The sequence below is a fragment of the Rhodnius prolixus genome, unplaced genomic scaffold (genome assembly GCF_049639745.1).
Source record: "Rhodnius prolixus isolate KJV_2025 unplaced genomic scaffold, Rpr scaffold_8, whole genome shotgun sequence".
Classification (NCBI taxonomy): Eukaryota; Metazoa; Arthropoda; class Insecta; order Hemiptera; family Reduviidae; genus Rhodnius; species Rhodnius prolixus.
Window position 1 is genome coordinate 6,841,597 of NW_027411593.1, and position 19,053 is coordinate 6,860,649.

The following is a 19,053-nucleotide window of genomic DNA, read 5'->3' on the forward strand; positions in this document are numbered from 1 at the left end:
TTATTTAGAGGCCATAATTAATTAATTTAGAGACAAGGATGTTTTTATTATTCAAAAAGCCGAAAATATTGAGAACCTACAAATTGTAAGGTTTAATAGCCTAATCTAAGGCAATAACTGTTTATAATTAAGAGGAGAAATGGTAAGTTGTGTACGAGGGTCGTTTGAAAAGTCCTTGCAAAGTCAGAGAGATAGCACCACTGGCGCGTATCGAGGTTATGTTTAGTTAGTAGCATCTCTTGGAAGAACACGCAACCAAGTTTCAGCCAGATCGGTCTATTTCTTTGTGTTTGGCATTCGTTTGAAACGAGGAAGTCAAGTGATTTTCAAAAAACGGACGAAAAAGAATTTCGTGTGTTGATTAAACACTACTTTATGAAAGGCAAAACGCCTCAGGAGACTAAAGAGAAGCTTGATAAACATTATGGTGGCTCTGCACCTTCGATTAGAACAGTTTATAAGTGGTTTCAAAATTTTCGGAGTGGCCATATGGGCACAAGTGACGCTGAACGTTCTGGACGCCCTGTTGAGGTTACTACTCCAGAAATCATTGATAAAATCCATGATATGGTGATGGATGACAGAAGATTGAAGGTGCGTGAGATTGCTAGTGCTTTGGGCTGTGGGCCGCGATTGCTCACGCTTGACCAAAAACGAAATCGTGTGAAGTGTTGCAAGGACGGTTTGCAGCTGTTCCAGAAGAATCCGCAGGACTTTAAGCGTCGTTTCGTCACTGTGGATGAAACATGGATACATCACTACACTCCTGAGACCAAAAAACAATCTAAACAATGGGTTACCAAGGGGGAATCTGCGCCAAAAAAGGCGAAGACCGTTCCTTCGGCCGGAAAGATTATGGCGACTGTCTTTTGGGATTCGCAAGGAATAATCCTCATCGACTATCTGGAAAAGGGTAAAACTATTACAGGTGCATATTATTCATCGTTATTGGACCGTTTGAAAACCGAGCTGCAAGTAAAACGCCCACGATTGGCCTACAAAAAAGTCCTTTACCATCACGACAACGCACCAGCTCACACCTCAGCAGTTGTGGTCGCAAAATTAATGGAAATAGGGTTCCAACTCGTTTCACATCCCCCCTATTCTCCAGACTTGGCTCCCTCGGACTACTATTTGTTCCCTAATATGAAGAAATGGCTGGCGGGAAAAAGATTTTATTCAAACGAGGAGGTGATTGCAGAAACGAATGGCTATTTTTCAGACTTGGACAAATCCTATTATTCGGAAGGGATCAACAAACTAGAGCAGCGTTGGACGAAGTGTATAAGCCTAAAAGGAGACTATGTTGAAAAATAAAAAAGGTTTGCCCCAAAATATTAAGTAGTTTTTATTTTTGCACGGACTTTTCAAACGACCCTCGTATATTGTGCTTGTTGCGGGCGCTTTAGCGAAGCTACATAAAAGTTTCAAGCACCATAAGTGCTTAATAGTCTCTTAATAATATTCTTAGGCGCCACGGTAGCCGCCGAGCGGGTTAAGAGGCGAGACCTGCAAAGTTAATATGCATTATGGTACTGGGTTCGATTCCCGGTCTTGGCCTTGGATTTTATTTAATGGTTAAATGAGAAATAGTAAAGTACGTTTGCTAGTCGCCTCCGTCCATGACACCTAGTAAATGGTAGTTGGACGTTAAGCCCCGCCTGAAAAAGTAGGCGATTACTTTACTTAGTACTCTTAGTCAAAATTTTTTTGTTTTTGGATTTGTTTGAAGCGGTCTCCGAATAAACCACAACGGCTTCACAATATTGGAGTTGTAAAGTCTGTCTTAACTCAGCATATTATTTATTCAAAGAGCATCATTCCAAGCAGCAAGAGGCTCATGGCGAGATCAAGAAGTACACTACTAAGTGGGATGGTAAAGGGGTCATCTTTACGGGGAAGGAAATTCTGTGGCACTTCCGATGGGACACGAAAATGATATAAATTCTTTGAGGAACATTATGCGAAGAAGAATGTCTCAACTTTTAAAAAAAAAATGTTTATCGTGTTTAAAAATTAAAAATTAAAAAATAAAAGATAACCAAAATATTACTAAATAATGTTCGCAAAAACGGAAGTTTCACTATACATACCTAGCAATATTAGTACTAGTAATTGGTAAGGATGTGGGGTACGGACTTCTGAATCCTGCACTTCCTCCACTGATGGGGTACATGCTTGGCGTATGCCTGCAATAAAAATAATAATTAAATAAAATTACACTTAATACATATTCTGTACAAAATTTTGATGAATGCAATTTCATCATTCAGAGATTCCTTAACTATTTATTACTTTAATGAATAGAAGCGAATGCGTGGCTTTCCTTTATAGTGCCAATTTCAACCGCGAAAGAATTCTAGGCATACTTGCGGGTATTTCAGCCTAACCGCACGAAAAACATGTACCCTAATTCCAAACACACACACACACACACAAAACAAACCATAACGTCTACAGAGATGGTTGATGTGCGCAACTAACTAACTATTGGGGTATAGCGAACACATAGGCAAACTCAAGCTCATCTTTACTCTCACACATTCCCCCACTACAATCGCCTACATTCTAAGACAAAGGTGCATTACAGAGCCGCAATAGATCGTTTAAATCGCAGAGAATTCCTCTTATAGCCCACTTCCTTGCAAATCTACTAAGAAACAAATCAGTACAAAGTATGGTCTTGAGTATTTTCTATTATAAAGAAGAAGGGGTTAAATGTGTTGTTAAAATTTCGAGTTTAAAGAGCATTCCATTACCGGAAGTGCCGCGTATTAATGAAGTGATTTCCTTAATTTTCCTAGATTTTTTTTCGAAAACGCCTTCCAGGATTTAATCTTAACTTCAAGGAATAGCCTTAAATATGTTTTATATTTCGCAGTATGGACAATTTTATACAAGTTCGAACTACTATAACTGGTCGGTGTGTGTGATTTCACGTGATTTCTTTCTTCTTAAGTAGAAATGTTGTCATCTACCCTTAACTTTATGTTTTTTTTGGGTCTGTTTTGAAATCCGTGGTAAGTAAGCCGCTACAGTTCCACTCGACATTTGTTTGTCAAACCAACCTGAAGGTGAGCTCGAGTTTAGACTGTTCAGTAATCCGGATAGGGTCTAATTTGTAAGATGATCCTATGCTTTCACGGACATTCTCTCCTACTTCTCGCTGAGCACTACGCGGTTTGACGAGACTTTTATCAGATTTCCTTCTGAGTCTTGTTCGGCTCAGGTTAACGATGGCTCGGTTTGATTTGCTCTCCTTGAGTTCTTTTCGAGGCTAGACAGGAAGGAGGTTGTCTTACTAGTCTCACACTTCCTGATTGATAATACTTAAAACAGAATCTTAAGTTCTTTCTTAATTCTCCAGATTATAAATAAGCTCATTTTCTGCTTCTCTTATTTCCTTTGTGAAGAGTGGGAATTAATAAAGATTTTATTTATTTAATTAAAGTGTTCTAAAAGAGTAATAAGGAAAATCAAATAAAAAGAAAATAGCAATCTTAATGAAGTTTTAAGAAAAGTGAGAAAATCTAATCGCATTTCCTATTAAGCAACAGGAAAATGGAGGGGGAAAAAAGGAGAAAAAAGTCTGGGAAAAGGGAAGTTAGCTAACCGGAAGAAAGCTGTTCTTGACGAACTGGAGGGTTGTACTAGAAATATATAGGTATAATGGCTTAACTTGAAGACCAGGGGATTGGTGCTTAAAGTTGATTACATAGGAGGATTATAGAAGTGGTGCTCACTGAGTGCGCTACAGATTGACCAACAAATCGGACAAACTAACAATCCCAACATCATCTCTCTTTCTCCCGGGTCGGTTGGCAAGAAGTGAGGGTTGTCCAGTTTCCCCTACACAGTTGACCAACTGGATCTTGAAGACTACTTCTTGGACAAACACAAGCACACCCAAACATTTGACTTCCTGCTCTGTTGGTATACACCTAACGACCCCTTATATCCTACCATTGTTAACTTGTTATATGTGTGTTTACCTCCATATCAACCCACTGTTTGCAAACATATTATTGAAGACTCCACAACAAATATTCTTCTCCCTCTGTATATTTATATTCTACCAACTATCATGTATTTACAATAATATAATCATTTTTACCACTACCAATACTCTGTTTACTACTTGTAATTCTATTTGACACAATATCTTCTAATCTTGCGTTTTACAGATCTTTAATTTATCTTATTTAAAGTTAATGGGATACAAGCAGAGCATTAATTTACGTATATCAGGAACTGAACGTGAATACTCTTTACAAGTCACATCAAACTCTCTCATAATTATCTGAATTTAGGACGCCCCCTAGAATGCTCCTAGGAAAAGAAAAATCTAAGGGCCAACTGCAGAATTTGAAGACGGAAACTTGGCGTGGGAATCCAGTTTGCTAACCATTCAGCTAATGTCTACTGAATTGTTTAAGGCTCTATGTCATTGAAGAACCACGGCCTTCATCTGAAGTACCAAGACGTTTTTATCTGTTGTTTTCTTTTGCTGTAACCTACTACATCTTTCCGATATCCAACCGAGGACCTTTTCTCCGGTCTTCTCCCTCTTAGCAGCTTTTTCTTTAAAGTCCGCAGAGTATTGAACACTAGCATTGAAGTTTCTGGGCTTAAGACGGCGCCTCTCGTTACCAAAGTCATCAATATTTTCATTTTTATTAATCTTCTAATGACAATAATTAAATTAGTTCTTCCCAGTTTTGCAAATTGGATATTTCAAATAATTGCATACTCTTATTTTTCTAAATCTCTTTAGGATCTAGAGAGCAGCCATAAACCTTGTGAAAGTAACAACACATGAGCTTAGATGGTGTGACTAACAGTAGTCCCAGGGATCCTTCAGGATCTTTACATACAGCCAAAACTTAGAATTAGGTAAAGAAACAAATATGAGATTACCCGACACAGCCTCCCTAACGCAGCAATTTTGAAATGATTACTCTCTGTAATATTATCGATCAGGGTTAGTTTTTTTTTTGTTTTGCCCTAGAGCGATTTAGTTTGAATTTTGTCTTCCCTTATGCATGATACTAAATAAAAGTTCGTACACTATTTTGAAATTGTCCCCTGCAGCAAAAGTAAATTGGGGTCGGGGATTACGTTCACTTGCGGACCCTAAACTAGGTATAGCAATTCAAAAATATTCTGTAGCCCCTAAAATTCCAAAAACTCTTCGGAAAACTCTTCTTTGGGAGGGGGATTTTCTTCTTTAAAGTTTAATTAAGAGAATCTTACAAATTATCTTTGGAATTTAAGATATACGTAGATATCTCCAACCGGCACTTAGAAGATAAATAAGAAATTGGATGAAGGAGATGATAATGAAAGTGTAAAGGCAATGAATGAAGTAGATTATCGGGCCAAGTGAAGCCATCAGTTTACAGATTTATCTCCACTTTATATTGACGTTTCTCTCTAGATAGCAATTGCGTTCCACCTGCTCGGCAACACCCTCTCTTCAGAGGCGGGGGAGGAGAGCTTTCTTGTTCCTTACCCTTCTTATTTGCTGTATACACCTTCATTCCCCAAAGCTCTATTCAACACTCCCTGGGCACACCCTCAGCTCCTTTAATGCAGTAAATAAGATCAACCTCGCTGTTTATCCCTTCTTCTCCTTCTACCGGTTATTCTTAAATTGAACCTTTTTTTTTAGGCTAACAAGTGTTCTTTTCATTCTCAAAACTTACATTTTTAATCTGTAATTTCAATTTGTTTGGTTTAATAAGATGAATTATATTTTAGCGTAGTAATTGACTTTATTTCATTCAGTTTTATTGATTATTCGCTTTCTTATTAATTGATGTAGGTTTTTTGTTTTCTTTTTTCGGCATTGGCTTTCGCCATACAGCCAGCATCGTCTAGGTGCTTATCACTAGAATATCACTCACTCTCCATTCTTACTTATAAATACATTCGCTTCACACATTCATCCCTCTACTATATACAACTATTTACATAAACTGCAGCTAATGGATGGATCAGTACTCTGATTCCTGCCATCCTTATAGCTTAACCTAAATTAAAATCACCGTAATCCTTCTCTAATCATTTTCTTCCATTCATTCTAATCGGCTATAACTTTTAAATACATTCAAATTTCATTGCTAGCTCTACTATAGACTTAAGCACATATATGTTGGTGGAGAATATTAGGTCTTCGTAGCGAAATGGGGCATCTAAATACCTGTATAAGTCGTCAAACATTCGTTTCCTTTGTACTACATAACGAGGACATATCATTATTATATGTTTGAAATCCTCCTCCTCATTACAATCTACGCAAAGAGGAGGAGGACCTTTTGTTGATCGTGTGTAGGTAGATACGATCCGCACACCGCGTGGGTTCCTCTGAAGATGCTTTAGGAATGCCGAAAAGAAGGCGAATATTAAATGAGACCAATATAATTTTGGGTAGGTTTTATTACAACCCCAAAAAATGAATCATTAAAGGACGAGGAATCTCTTAAATGATTCAGAATTTGAACTGTCTTTGAAGCTTATAAGAGGAATTAAGTGATCATATCAAATTTTCTGAACTGACAAAAATACGTGGTGCCCTGAATATGCAAAAAAAAAAAAGGGTAGCCAGCATCGCAGCTATAAGCGGCGTATCTCAGTCTCCCCAGCGTGTAGCCCCTAAACGTGCTGCAAAATTATGCGTTAAGATCTCTGCCTGGGTATGAGAGCCAGCGATATTCATAAAGGTGGCTATTACCACTTAAACACACGACAGTTTAAAGGCTTCTTCAACTACTTTCAAAGGTGTATAAAATGTAAAATCAATAGTCGACAACAACAAGTTCAAAAAAAAAAAACTGCTAAGAGGGAGAAGACCGGGGAAAGGTCCTCGGTTGGATATCGGAAAGATGTAGTGAGAAGGTTGCAGCAAAAGAAAACAATAGAATAAAAACGTCTTGATTCTTCAGATGAAGACCATTGGTTCTTCAATGACTATAGAGCCTTAAACAATTCAGTGGGGATTAGCTGAATGGTTAGCGTACTGGATTCCCTCGCAAGTATCCTTCAAGATTTTTTCATTTCCTAGGAGCATTCTAGGGGGCGTCCTAAATTCAGATAATAATGAGAGAGTTTGATGTGACTTGTAACGAGTATTCACGTCCAGTTCCTGATATAAATTAATGCTCTGCTCGTATCCCATTAACTTTAAGTAAGATAAATTAAAGATCTGCAAAACGTAAGATTAGAAGATATTGTGTCAAATAGAATTACAAGTAGTAAACAGAGTATTGGTAGTGGTAAAAATGATTATATGATTGTAAATACATGATAGTTGGTAGAATATAAAACCAATAGACGAGTGAACGCTTTGATATTCTTCAGCCTGCAACGTGTTGCCTATCAATTTGGCAACAGTCTCGATATCCGTTCTCTTTCTTTAACACGCTTAACGTCTAACGGCTTAAATAAACTTATTTATATGTAAACGCCTAGATATTCTTCAGCCTGCAACGTGTTGCCTATCAATTTGGCAACAGTCTCGATATCCGTTCTCTTTCTTTTACACGCTTAACATCTAACGGCTTAAATAAACTTATATATATGTAAACGCCTAGATATTCTTCAGCCTGCAACGTGTTGCCTATCAATTTGGCAACAGTCTCGATATCCGTTCTCTTTCTTTTACACGCTTAACGTTTAAATAAACTTATATATAAACGCCTAGATATTCTTCAGCCTGCAACGTGTTGCCTATCAATTTGGCAACAGTCTCGATATCCGTTCTCTTTCTTTTACACGCTTAATGTTTAACGGCTTAAATAAACTTATATATAAACGCCTAGATATTCTTCAGCCTGCAACGTGTTGCCTATCAATTTGGCAACAGTCTCGATATCCGTTCTCTTTCTTTTACACGCTTAACGTCTAACGGCTTAAATAAACTTATATATAAACGCCTAGATATTCTTCAGCCTGCAACGTGTTGCCTATCAAATTGGCAACAGTCTCGATATCCGTACTCTTTCTTTAACACGCTTAACGTCTAACCTCTTAAATAAACTTATATATAAACAGATAATTACTTTTTTTTTAGAAAAAAAATACTTACCATGACGCAGCCACCTGAGAGATCTCAGGACCAAGCATTGGGTAAGGGTATTGACCAGTTGCAAAAGGATACATCGGTGGCCTAGTAAGACCTAAATCAAAACAAAATATAAAAATAAAAAAAAGTAAAATGAGCGAGAAAATAATTGAAGGATTTTAATAAAACCAATAGTTAAGTAAAAATAAAAAAGAAAAAAATAAAGAATCATATTTCAAAATTGTATAATATATACAATTTTGAAATAAATAATAATAAATAATAAATGTCAAGTTCACATGCGAACCCACAACCTCGTCTCTACAGGTGAACCACACCACCAGATAATAATCAAAAGGGGCATTGTTATTTTTTCATGCATTGTGATTGGATAGAAGTGATTTTCAAATAATAATTAAAAGACAGAAAAAATAATACTGAAGATCTAAGTTTGGTTTTTTGATTTAGAAAATTGACCAAAGTCTTCTTAATTGTTTGTAAATATTAATAAATAAGATTTGGAAAGACTCTTCTGTGAAGAAAAGCATGAAGAAATTAAGCATGCCAGATAGTTTTGTTTTAAGAATCTAAGAAACGCCAGTGAACATGCATTCACAATGCATGTAACTGTTTCTAAAGCATTGATCTATCCTTTATTGATATCTAAAGTTTTGAAGCGATAATTCTTTAAGAGCTGATTTCTTTGGGGTTAAAAGCTGCCAGAAGTAAAATATTCTCCTTTTTTCTAGCTAAGGATAAAGAAAAGTTGTTTCGTCAAACTCCAGTATCCAAAAAAAAGCAGATCCCATCAAAAGTATAACTATTCCCAGAACAGAATCTTCGCCTAATACACCACTGTGGCTAATGCCATTTCTGAACCTAAAGGTTATTGCCACAAACGGAACTCAGTAGTGTAAGCAAATTTCAATGAACTTCACCCAAATTTTGGAAAGATTCTTATAAAACTTAGATCAATTTTAAAAGTAAAACATTTTGAGAACATAATAATATTTTTATTTATGACTTTCATTGCATCTTTTTTTTTTTTTTTTTTTTTTTTTAAGTATTTCCACAAAGTCTTCAAATTTGACTCCATAATGCGCACAACACTACTTCTGACTCTCAATTTACCTACGATTTTTTTGCATTAAATTTTAAATATAAACCGATGATATATCAAATTACAGTACCATCGTATTCCATTATTAGACAAAAGAAAAGCAATATTAAGAGATGTTTATTATATGCATCCACTCGCTACCTAATCTATTCATCCTAAGCTGGATGTTACTAAGAAAAGGAAAATGGAACTGTAGAAAGCGATAGCATGAGGATACAAAATTTATACAGGATAGAAGGGCTATATTAAGGGAGAAAGCAGATATTCGTAGAGGGTATATGTTGATATATGTAGAAAAGGAGTACACATGCTTGATCTGACTGCAGAAGAGAGGATAAGTGACTGAAACGGAAAGACTGGCGGTAAAAGTACCAGCAACCTTGGTCCCTCTACCTCCCGTAGTTCCAACATTGAAATGAAACTAATTCAGCGTGGAACGAGAGGTAAACTCTTCAAACAGAATCTATATTAGTACCGTTTAAGGGTTGACAAGTATTGATCTACAGCCCTTCGCTAGCTCGCACTAGCAACCATACACCTGCTTATCTCAATATAAATTGTTCGATTGTAACTCACATTATTTAGATGTGACATTTCTAATTTAATCAGCATATCAAAAAAAAAAGTTAAACGTTATTAATTAAACGGAAATCACTGTTCGCGAAAGATTTGAAATGTAGCACGTAAAATGAGTAAATTTAGAAACCAGATGAGAGTAAATGTACAAAAGAAAAATAAAGTTCAAATATAATTCCTGATTCATAAATGGATCCGGTAAATGAATTTAGTGAAAGTAAAACGTAAATTAATCGCCTATTTTTTCAGGCGAGGCTTAACGTCCAACTACCAATTAGGTGTCCCGGACGAAGGCGACTAGCAAACATACTTTACTGGAAATTTCTCATATTAACCATTAAATAAAATCCAAGGCCTAGACCAGGGGAATCGAACCCACTAACCAACAATACGAGGGTCGTTTGAAAAGTCCGTGCAAAAATAAAAACTACTTAATTTTTTTGGGTAAACCTTTTTTATTTTTCAACATAGTCTCCTTTTAGGCTTATACACTTCGTCCAACGCTGCTCTAATTTGTTGATCCCTTCCGAATAATAGGATTTGTCCAAGTCTGAAAAATAGCCATTCGTTTCTGCAATCACCTCCTCGTTTGAATAAAATCTTTTCCCGCCAGCCATTTCTTCATATTGGGGAACAAATAGTAGTCCGAGGGAGCCAAGTCTGGAGAATAGGGGGGATGTGAAACGAGTTGGAACCCTATTTCCATTAATTTTGCGACCACAACTGCTGAGGTGTGAGCTGGTGCGTTGTCGTGATGGAAAAGGACTTTTTTGTGGGCCAATCGTGGGCGTTTTTCTTGCAGCTCGGTTTTCAAACGGTCCAATAACGATGAATAATATGCACCTGTAATAGTTTTACCCTTTTCCAGATAGTCGATGAGGATTATTCCTTGCGAATCCCAAAATACAGTCGCCATAATCTTTCCGGCCGAAGGAACGGTCTTCGCCTTTTTTGGCGCAGATTCCCCCTTGGTAACCCATTGTTTAGATTGTTCTTTGGTCTCAGGAGTGTAGTGATGTATCCATGTTTCATCCACAGTGACGAAACGACGCTTAAAGTCCTGCGGATTCTTCTGGAACAGCTGCAAACCGTCCTTGCAATACTTCACACGATTTCGTTTTTGGTCAAGCGTGAGCAATCGCGGCACCCATCTTGCGGATAGCTTTGTCATGTCCAAATGTTGATGCAAAATATTATGTACCCGTTCATTCGAGATGCCCACAGCACTAGCAATCTCACGCACCTTCACTCTTCTGTCATCCATCACCATATCATGGATTTTATCAATGATTTCTGGAGTAGTAACCTCAACAGGGCGTCCAGAACGTTCAGCGTCACTTGTGCCCATATGGCCACTCCGAAAATTTTGAAACCACTTATAAACTGTTCTAATCGAAGGTGCAGAGTCACCATAATGTTTATCAAGCTTCTCTTTAGTCTCCTGAGGCGTATTGCCTTTCATAAAGTAGTGTTTAATCAACACACGAAATTCTTTTTCGTCCATTTTTTGAAAATCACTCGACTTCCTCGATTCAAACGAATGCCAAACACAAAGAAATAGACCGATCTGGCTAAAACTTGGTGTGTGTTCTTCCAAGAGATGCTACTAACTAAACATAACCTCGATACGCGCCAGTGGTGCTATCTCTCTGACTTTGCACGGACTTTTCAAACGACCCTCGTACATCTTAGCATTGCGGGTCTAGTCTATAATAACCCCTAACATACTTTACTATAAATTTCTCATATTAACCATTAAATAAAAATCCAAGGCCTTGGACCGGGGGCATCGAACCCACTAAACCAACAATAGATCTTAGCTTTGCTTGGGTCTATTTAGTGAAAGTAATTTCTTTGAGGCTAGTTAGATGATGATGACGGAAGCGACTTTGTTAAAACCCTAGTTAGTACCATAATACTTCTTTGTGGGCCTTACTTCTAATATGTACGGCTACTGCGGCGCCTTATAAATGGAGCAAAAGTACTTTAAGTGATGAAGACGCGAAGAGATTGGGTAAATAATGACGCCTCTTATTGAACAAAGGTTAACCAGTTAACTGTTTATGACGTGGTATATTCGTCATGCGTTTTCAGTAGTGACCATCGGCAGTTAATTTTGCAATTTTAGTTGCAAACTAAAATATATTCGTATAAATATATTTATTTTTGATGTTTTTGGTTCCTATTTATATTAATATAAATAAATGAATAAATGTACATGAAATAAACAAGGAAAAAAATATGAAAGTCATTTCATTGCAACCCAATTTCATATCAAAAACATACTCTGGGTTTGACGAATATATTCGTCATCGCTTATTTTTTGAACGACGCACTTATGGGGACACATTTTCCAACAAGGTCGAAACCAGTTAACTGGTTAAGACTTTTTTGTCCATTGTTTCTGGTGACTTATTCAATAGTCCCAGTAGAAAGGAATGAATAATACCAATTTCAGTTATGATCACACTCAGTTCATAAGCAGACAGGACAGAAGGGGCACCAACTTTATAATAACAATGTAAAAATATCGTATTGTCAATAAGCCCTGAAGATGATCTAGTCACAAAGTCGAAAGCTCGGCACGATAAAAAAGTTAAAACCGAAACGCTCAAAATATGAACCACAGTTCAATTCATTTAGGTACTAAGAATCATTATCTTTTTCAAACATAGAGTGCTCATTTTTAAGTGAAAAGCTTCAAAATTCATTAAATTCAAATTGAATGAGTTAATGGATTCACTTCAAGCTCAAAAACTATTAAGTTAGAATAGGTATAAAACAAAAAACCAAAAAAAAAACCTGTCCTAAGAGTTTTAGAAGAGATAAAATAGAGTTTAAGATAGATAAGAATTATGTCTAAAGCTATATCTTGCTTCTTTAAATCTAAAAATGATTCAAAATTACACCAACTAAAAGAAAAAGCATTAACAGGGCATCTACAAGAATTCCACTCGCTTTTTCTTCGCCGCAAGCTACAAAGATTTTACAGTTAATTTTTGCATAAATAATAAACTAAACCATTTATATATAAACAGGTAAATAATCTTACAGATATCATTATGGCGCCTAAACGCCATGATAAGGCTTCTTGAATGTATTAAAAGGAGTTAGAAGAAACCCCTCTCTGTTATACACATGAAACAGGGGTTGGATGCTGTAAAGAGTATGGTAACTATGGATACAGATCCAGAGCAATTCCCCTCTTTATCATTTTGCCATGACTTCCTGTCTACTTTTATCATCAATTGATTACGTCAACAATTTCTTTTAAGTAGTATTGCTTCTATTTTTATTACTAAAAATAGAAATTTGCCGTTTAAAATATTATTACAAACAAACAAAAATTTGCATTAATAAAATAAGAAGGATTATGTATGTACGCACCATTGAATATGATCGCATACAATATTACTGTCCCATTTACATTTGTATGTGAAATTAATTCATTAATAAATCTGTGTGTGTACATATGAATGGATGTATAAGTTGCGTGTTGAAGAACAATATTTACATTAAACCATTAATAATAATGCACGCGAGAATTACGCATAAGAATTATTGTAATTATTAAATACATAAAACAGGACAAACTATAATTAATTCCCCCTATAATTGGTTGTAATATTGAGAATTGATTCAGATTCGGACAGAAAATTAAAGAAATACGAGGGTCGTTTGAAAAGTCCGTGCAAAGTCAGAGAGACAGCACCACTGGCGCGTATCGAGGTTATGTTTAGTTAGTAGCATCTCTTGGAAGAACACACACCAAGTTTCAGCCAGATCGGTCTATTTCTTTGTGTTTGGCATTCGTTTGAATCGAGGAAGTCGAGTGATTTTCAAAAAATGGACGAAAAAGAATTTCGTGTGTTGATTAAACACTACTTTATTAAAGGCAAATCGCCTCAGGAGACTAAAGAGAAGCTTGATAAACATTATGGTGACTCTGCACCTTCGATTAGAACAGTTTATAAGTGGTTTCAAAAAATTCGGAGTGGCCATATGGGCAAAAAGTGACGCTGAACGTTCTGGACGCCCTGTTGAGGTTACTACTCCAGAAATCATTGATAAAATCCATGATATGGTGATGGATGACAGAAGAGTGAAGGTGCGTGAGATTGCTAGTGCTGTGGGCATCTCGAATGAACGGGTACAAAATCTTTTGCATCAACATTTGGACATGACAAAGCTATCCGCAAGATGGGTGCCGCGATTGCTCACGCTTGACCAAAAACGAAATCGTGTAAAGTGTTGCAAGGACGGTTTGCAGCTGTTTCAGAAGAATCCGCAGGACTTTAAGCGTCGTTTCGTCACTGTGGATGAAACATGGATACATCACTACACTCCTGAGACCAAAGAACAATCTAAACAATGGGTTACCAAGAGGGAAATTGCGCCAAAAAAGGCGAAGACCGTTCCTTCGGCCGGAAAGATTATGGCGACTGTCTTTTGGGATTCGCAAGGAATAATCCTCATCGACTATCTGGAAAAGGGTAAAACTATTACAGGTGCATATTATTCATCGTTATTGGACCGTTTGAAAACCGAGCTGCAAGAAAAACGCCCACGATTGGCCTACAAAAAAGTCCTTTACCATCACGACAACGCACCAGCTCACACCTCAGCAGTTGTGGTCGCAAAATTAATGGAAATAGGGTTCCAACTCGTTTCACATCCCCCCTATTCTCCAGACTTGGCTCCCTCGGACTACTATTTGTTCCCCAATATGAAGAAATGGCTGGCGGGAAAAAGATTTTATTCAAACGAGGAGTTGATTGCAGAAACGAATGGCTATTTTTCAGACTTGGACAAATCCTATTATTCGGAAGGGATCAACAAACTAGAGCAGTGTTGGACGAAGTGTATAAGCCTAAAAGGAGACTATGTTGAAAAATAAAAAAGGTCTACCCCAAAAAATTAAGTAGTTTTTATTTTTGCACGGACTTTTCAAACGACCCTCGTATATAAATAATTGTACCTTTCGATGGACTCTCTATCGATTTTAAAATCATGCTTACTGCTAACTGAATGCTACTGATTCTATTACACAATTACCAAGTTTACAAGTTTTGAGATGTCCCCGTAGTTAGGGAAATAAAAATGTGGTATTCCGAAGCCATGAATGCGAGATGCATTTTATCTTGAGCTGGATTTCAAAAACAGAAATTCGCAGAAATGCCAAATATACGGCAATAATCAAGAAAAACAAAATTCCAGAACTGGATATATCATTAACGCTGAATTTTGTGGTGATTACTTTTCATGAAATTCTATACCTTTTATTTGACTAATTTATCTTGCAACATTTCTGGTTTTTCGGACATTCTGAGAAGGGAAGATTCAAATACACTTAATAATTCATAGTTTTGAATATTTATAAGATGTAACATCAAGAATTGTGTTAGAATTAATCTTATGAGTGTTCTTAACAAGATATCTTTAAATTAATACTAAATTTATGCTATGTATTATTTGGTCTGCACTTCAACAGTGAACTTTTTTTAAAAAAATTAAATACGATAGCAAAGACCTGATGTTTTCATTAGCACTCATATTAAAGTTCGGAGTTACATCCTTAATCAACAAGTGCAGGGTAAGACGGAAAGATAAGTGATGCTGAATTCTTTTTCACTGAATTCAGCAACCAGTGAAGATGGATTAAACTCAGTAATACCATAAATAACCGAGCATACGACTGAATAAAATCCAGCAATATTAATCAAAACTGCCAACCTAAACACATTTTATCATTATGAACAACATTTACACTGTGTATTTTTCATACTGTGTGCAACTATTTGGGTTTAACGAACCGACTGGCGAATACCAGATCATTATCACTCCTATTATCACCCACAATTACACAAAATTACACTTTACACACACCTATATTTATGCCTAAACACGGTTTACTTTAAGTGGGTAATAGATTTCGGTTACAGACATACAACGAATTTAGAGTACCAATTAATGTTAAGTTTTAACTCATATTTATAAATAAATATATAATTACTTGGATATTATCCAGTCATAGTGCACATGTTTATTGTATCCCCCTGACTGGTTTAGGACTTCCATCCATCATCAGAGGGTAGATTAAACAGTTTGGTGTAGAGAACACGACTTCACTTGTGTTACCTTCTCGCCCTACATGTGCTGACTGAGTGAGGGAGGTTACATACTGTTATGTGTGTTATTCAATATGTTAATGATATTTTTTTTGTAAAAATAATGAAATAAATATTAATATAATAATCATGAAATTGCCTATAATAATTATTGTATAATATATGTACATATGTATAAAAATACATAAACAAGGTATACACGGAGGAAAGGTCGAAACTTCGGGAGGCGATTCTGGGCATCATTTGCAACAAAAAATTCCATATAAACTATGGCTCGATTCGGCTCCGTTTTATAGATATTTTTAATTTTATGTTTTTTCAAGGTACTACTACTTTTTAGCAAACAGTTGTCTATATTTCTCAAACTACTAAAGCAAAAGCAATTTCAGTAAGCTCGTTAGAAAGAAGATTAAATTTCCTTTTAAATAAGCTTATTTATATTTCAAAAATAATAATATCAAGTGTTTCATTTTGTAGCCCAAACATAAATAGAAATAGCTAGTTTCTAATTTTTTCCAAAACCTTTGACTTCATTTTTCTCAAAAATATTATATAAGTTTAAAACGTGCACTACTCATGAAAAACATCTACATACAATCACCTTTCGGAAGGTATACGATGCATAGGGGTTATTTTAAAAATTGATGCAGAAATCTCTGATTAATTGCAAAAAAAAGTAGGCCTCAAAACAGCGTCAGCATTAGGAAAGGAATTCACCTACCATAAGAATATTAACTGATCAGAAAGATCAAATCCAGTAACATTTTTTGCATAAACGTTACATTACTAGTATAATTCAAAACTGAAAACTTGATGAAATTATTCTCGAACTCAATTTCTTAAGCATGAAAAATATCGAATATCGAATAATAATATCGACTCCTCAGATATTATTGTTATTATTTTATATATTTTTTTTTTATTTAAGGCGCGTTAACATCTAAAGCCATTGGCGTTCAGAGCTTTTTTAGCGCACAGCCGGCCACCGGAGAGTGTTCTCTCGTGACAAGTACCACTAACACCGAGCAGTGAACTGAAAGAAGCTCCTAGGCAGAGCTGCTGGGTGGGGGGGGGGAGCCAGCAGCTGGAATATTAAAATGATTAATAAATCATGTTTTAATAGATACAAATTGAATCTTTGATATTGACGAGAGTGATAAGAAAAGAAAAAAGATATAACGGATTAATTTACCTCACTTATCTACTATCAGAGGCAGTAGGGGCATTATTAAAAAGTGCATAACAACGGACAATTGTACGTAATAACGTTTTGTAGAGGGGAGGTCCGAGAATTGGTTGTAACCTTATATTTTAATTTGTTCATGTCTAATGTTGGTCTATCAAGAGGACTAGTGATGCTGTATATATATATATATATATAGTATAAAATTGAAGGGGTATGACTATTAGTATGAAAAAGGAAGATTACTTGAGCATTACCCTAGCTTATTCTCCGAGAGAGAGAGTTTGTATGACTGTGTGTGCATTGTCATTAGGTTCATTGTAATATCTACTCTGATAACAGGAGGCAGTCCACCAGCCCTTCCACAAAGGGAGGAACAAACCATTTGTCCTCTTTGGCAACAAAAAAAAATAAAAGGAGAAAACCAAAGCGATCTCATGCAGAGCGACGCACATTACTCTTCATCGTCTCCATTACAAAACGCACAATAACACCACCACACTCTTCATATACCCTCTCACTCTGGGGTCACAAACACACACACACATACACAAACATTCGTTCTAAAGTTAGACAGAACAAAGTGGTAGTGCCACGTGCTTCTTTCAATGCTTATCATTCTATCATTTGCAGTTTTTTCAAATTAAACAAATAAGAAACACATGTTTTTTTTTTCTTTAAAATGTGGTTAGGTTTGCAGACCTGGATAATATTTTGGATTCAATCCGTCGCAGCATCCATATTTTTATTGTATTCTGTTAACAGGATTCAGATTTTCATCCATTATCAGAGAAGGATCAACCACTTGCGGAGGTAAACATATCCGGTAAAAATAACTTTTAGTAGATTCTATCAGCTGAAAGTTAAGCTTTACCCAAAGGGCATAGTTTAGCTTTAATCTGTGTGCAATATTTAGCTAAATTCTAAGGCAAAGTTTGATTTACTAAATTAGAAGAAAAACTGATTCACTATAAAAGAGGTGACTTTCAGATTGGACAATGCAAACTGATGTATGCACATACTTCGTATTTCCCCTTTACTAGATATGAACACAAAATCTTACACGTTCACTGCAAAGCATACAGAACAACCCGCAGTAATTCCAGGAGTGTAAAGTTGGCAGGAATATCCGGCAGTTTCCGCTTAAAAGTGGAAAAAAATTTAATGTTTTACAATGCTTCTTCGCGCATAACAAAAAGAAAAGCTATATTGTTGCAAAATATTATGCTTAAATTTACAGAACAAGATAAAAAAAATAAAATCTTACACAGTAAAATGCAAGAATATCTCTGCTTAAATCTTGTAAGATCTATCAAAAAGGGGAAAGGGCAATGAAGGGAATGACATTCTCTTCTGCTGTTTATATTGAAGAATGGTATAAGAATAGGTAATATTGAATAGGGCCCATCATCCTTTTGTGTGCAGGGTCCAGTCTAGCGTGTACAGATGGCCGATATTAAAAAGGAGAAGGGCAAGGGTCTGTTATACGTACACGTTATTACCTTGCATTTATCTGGCACAATGAATATTTCTAATACCATATTACTTTTTACAGAATGTTCAATAACCCGATAAAAAAAAGGTTTACAATGATACAAAAAGTTAATTAATATCAAATTATGTTACAGTTAACGTATTTGTAAAAAAAGGGGAAATAATGTATACGTCACCAAAGATAATTAAAACTGTCCGGTAGGACAGTTGTATAAGGGTTGATCGTCAAAAAATGCACGAAAAAGCGTAACGTTGAAAAACACCCAACTTTGACAATGTTTTTCTCTTTTTCTATATAAGATAAAATTTCCAAATTTTCTTTAAATCATAGAGCAAATCCTCCTTTATAACTGTATTTTTTTTTTGCAACAACATAGATTAAATAGTTTAATGTTCTTTCTGTTAAATATGTTAATAACCATTGGAGTGACACCAGTTTCAACCAGGTCAGGAGTATTAAAAGGCAGCAGATATAGTTATTTTAAGTACT

General features: G+C 35.9%; 1 protein-coding gene across 5 annotated transcripts in view; it reads right to left on the reverse strand.

The window, feature by feature from the left end:
- Window positions 1-19,053, reverse strand: part of LOC141450780 (uncharacterized) — a 64,460-nt gene that overhangs the window by 37,752 nt on the left and 7,655 nt on the right. For all 5 annotated transcript variants that reach the window (XM_074121583.1, XM_074121585.1, XM_074121584.1 and 2 more), the window contains exons 3-4: window positions 8,087-8,177; window positions 2,094-2,189 (exon numbers count right to left, since the gene is read on the reverse strand). In XM_074121583.1, the coding sequence (XP_073977684.1) occupies window positions 2,094-2,189; window positions 8,087-8,177 (187 nt within the window). The remainder of the gene's footprint in view (window positions 1-2,093; window positions 2,190-8,086; window positions 8,178-19,053) is intronic.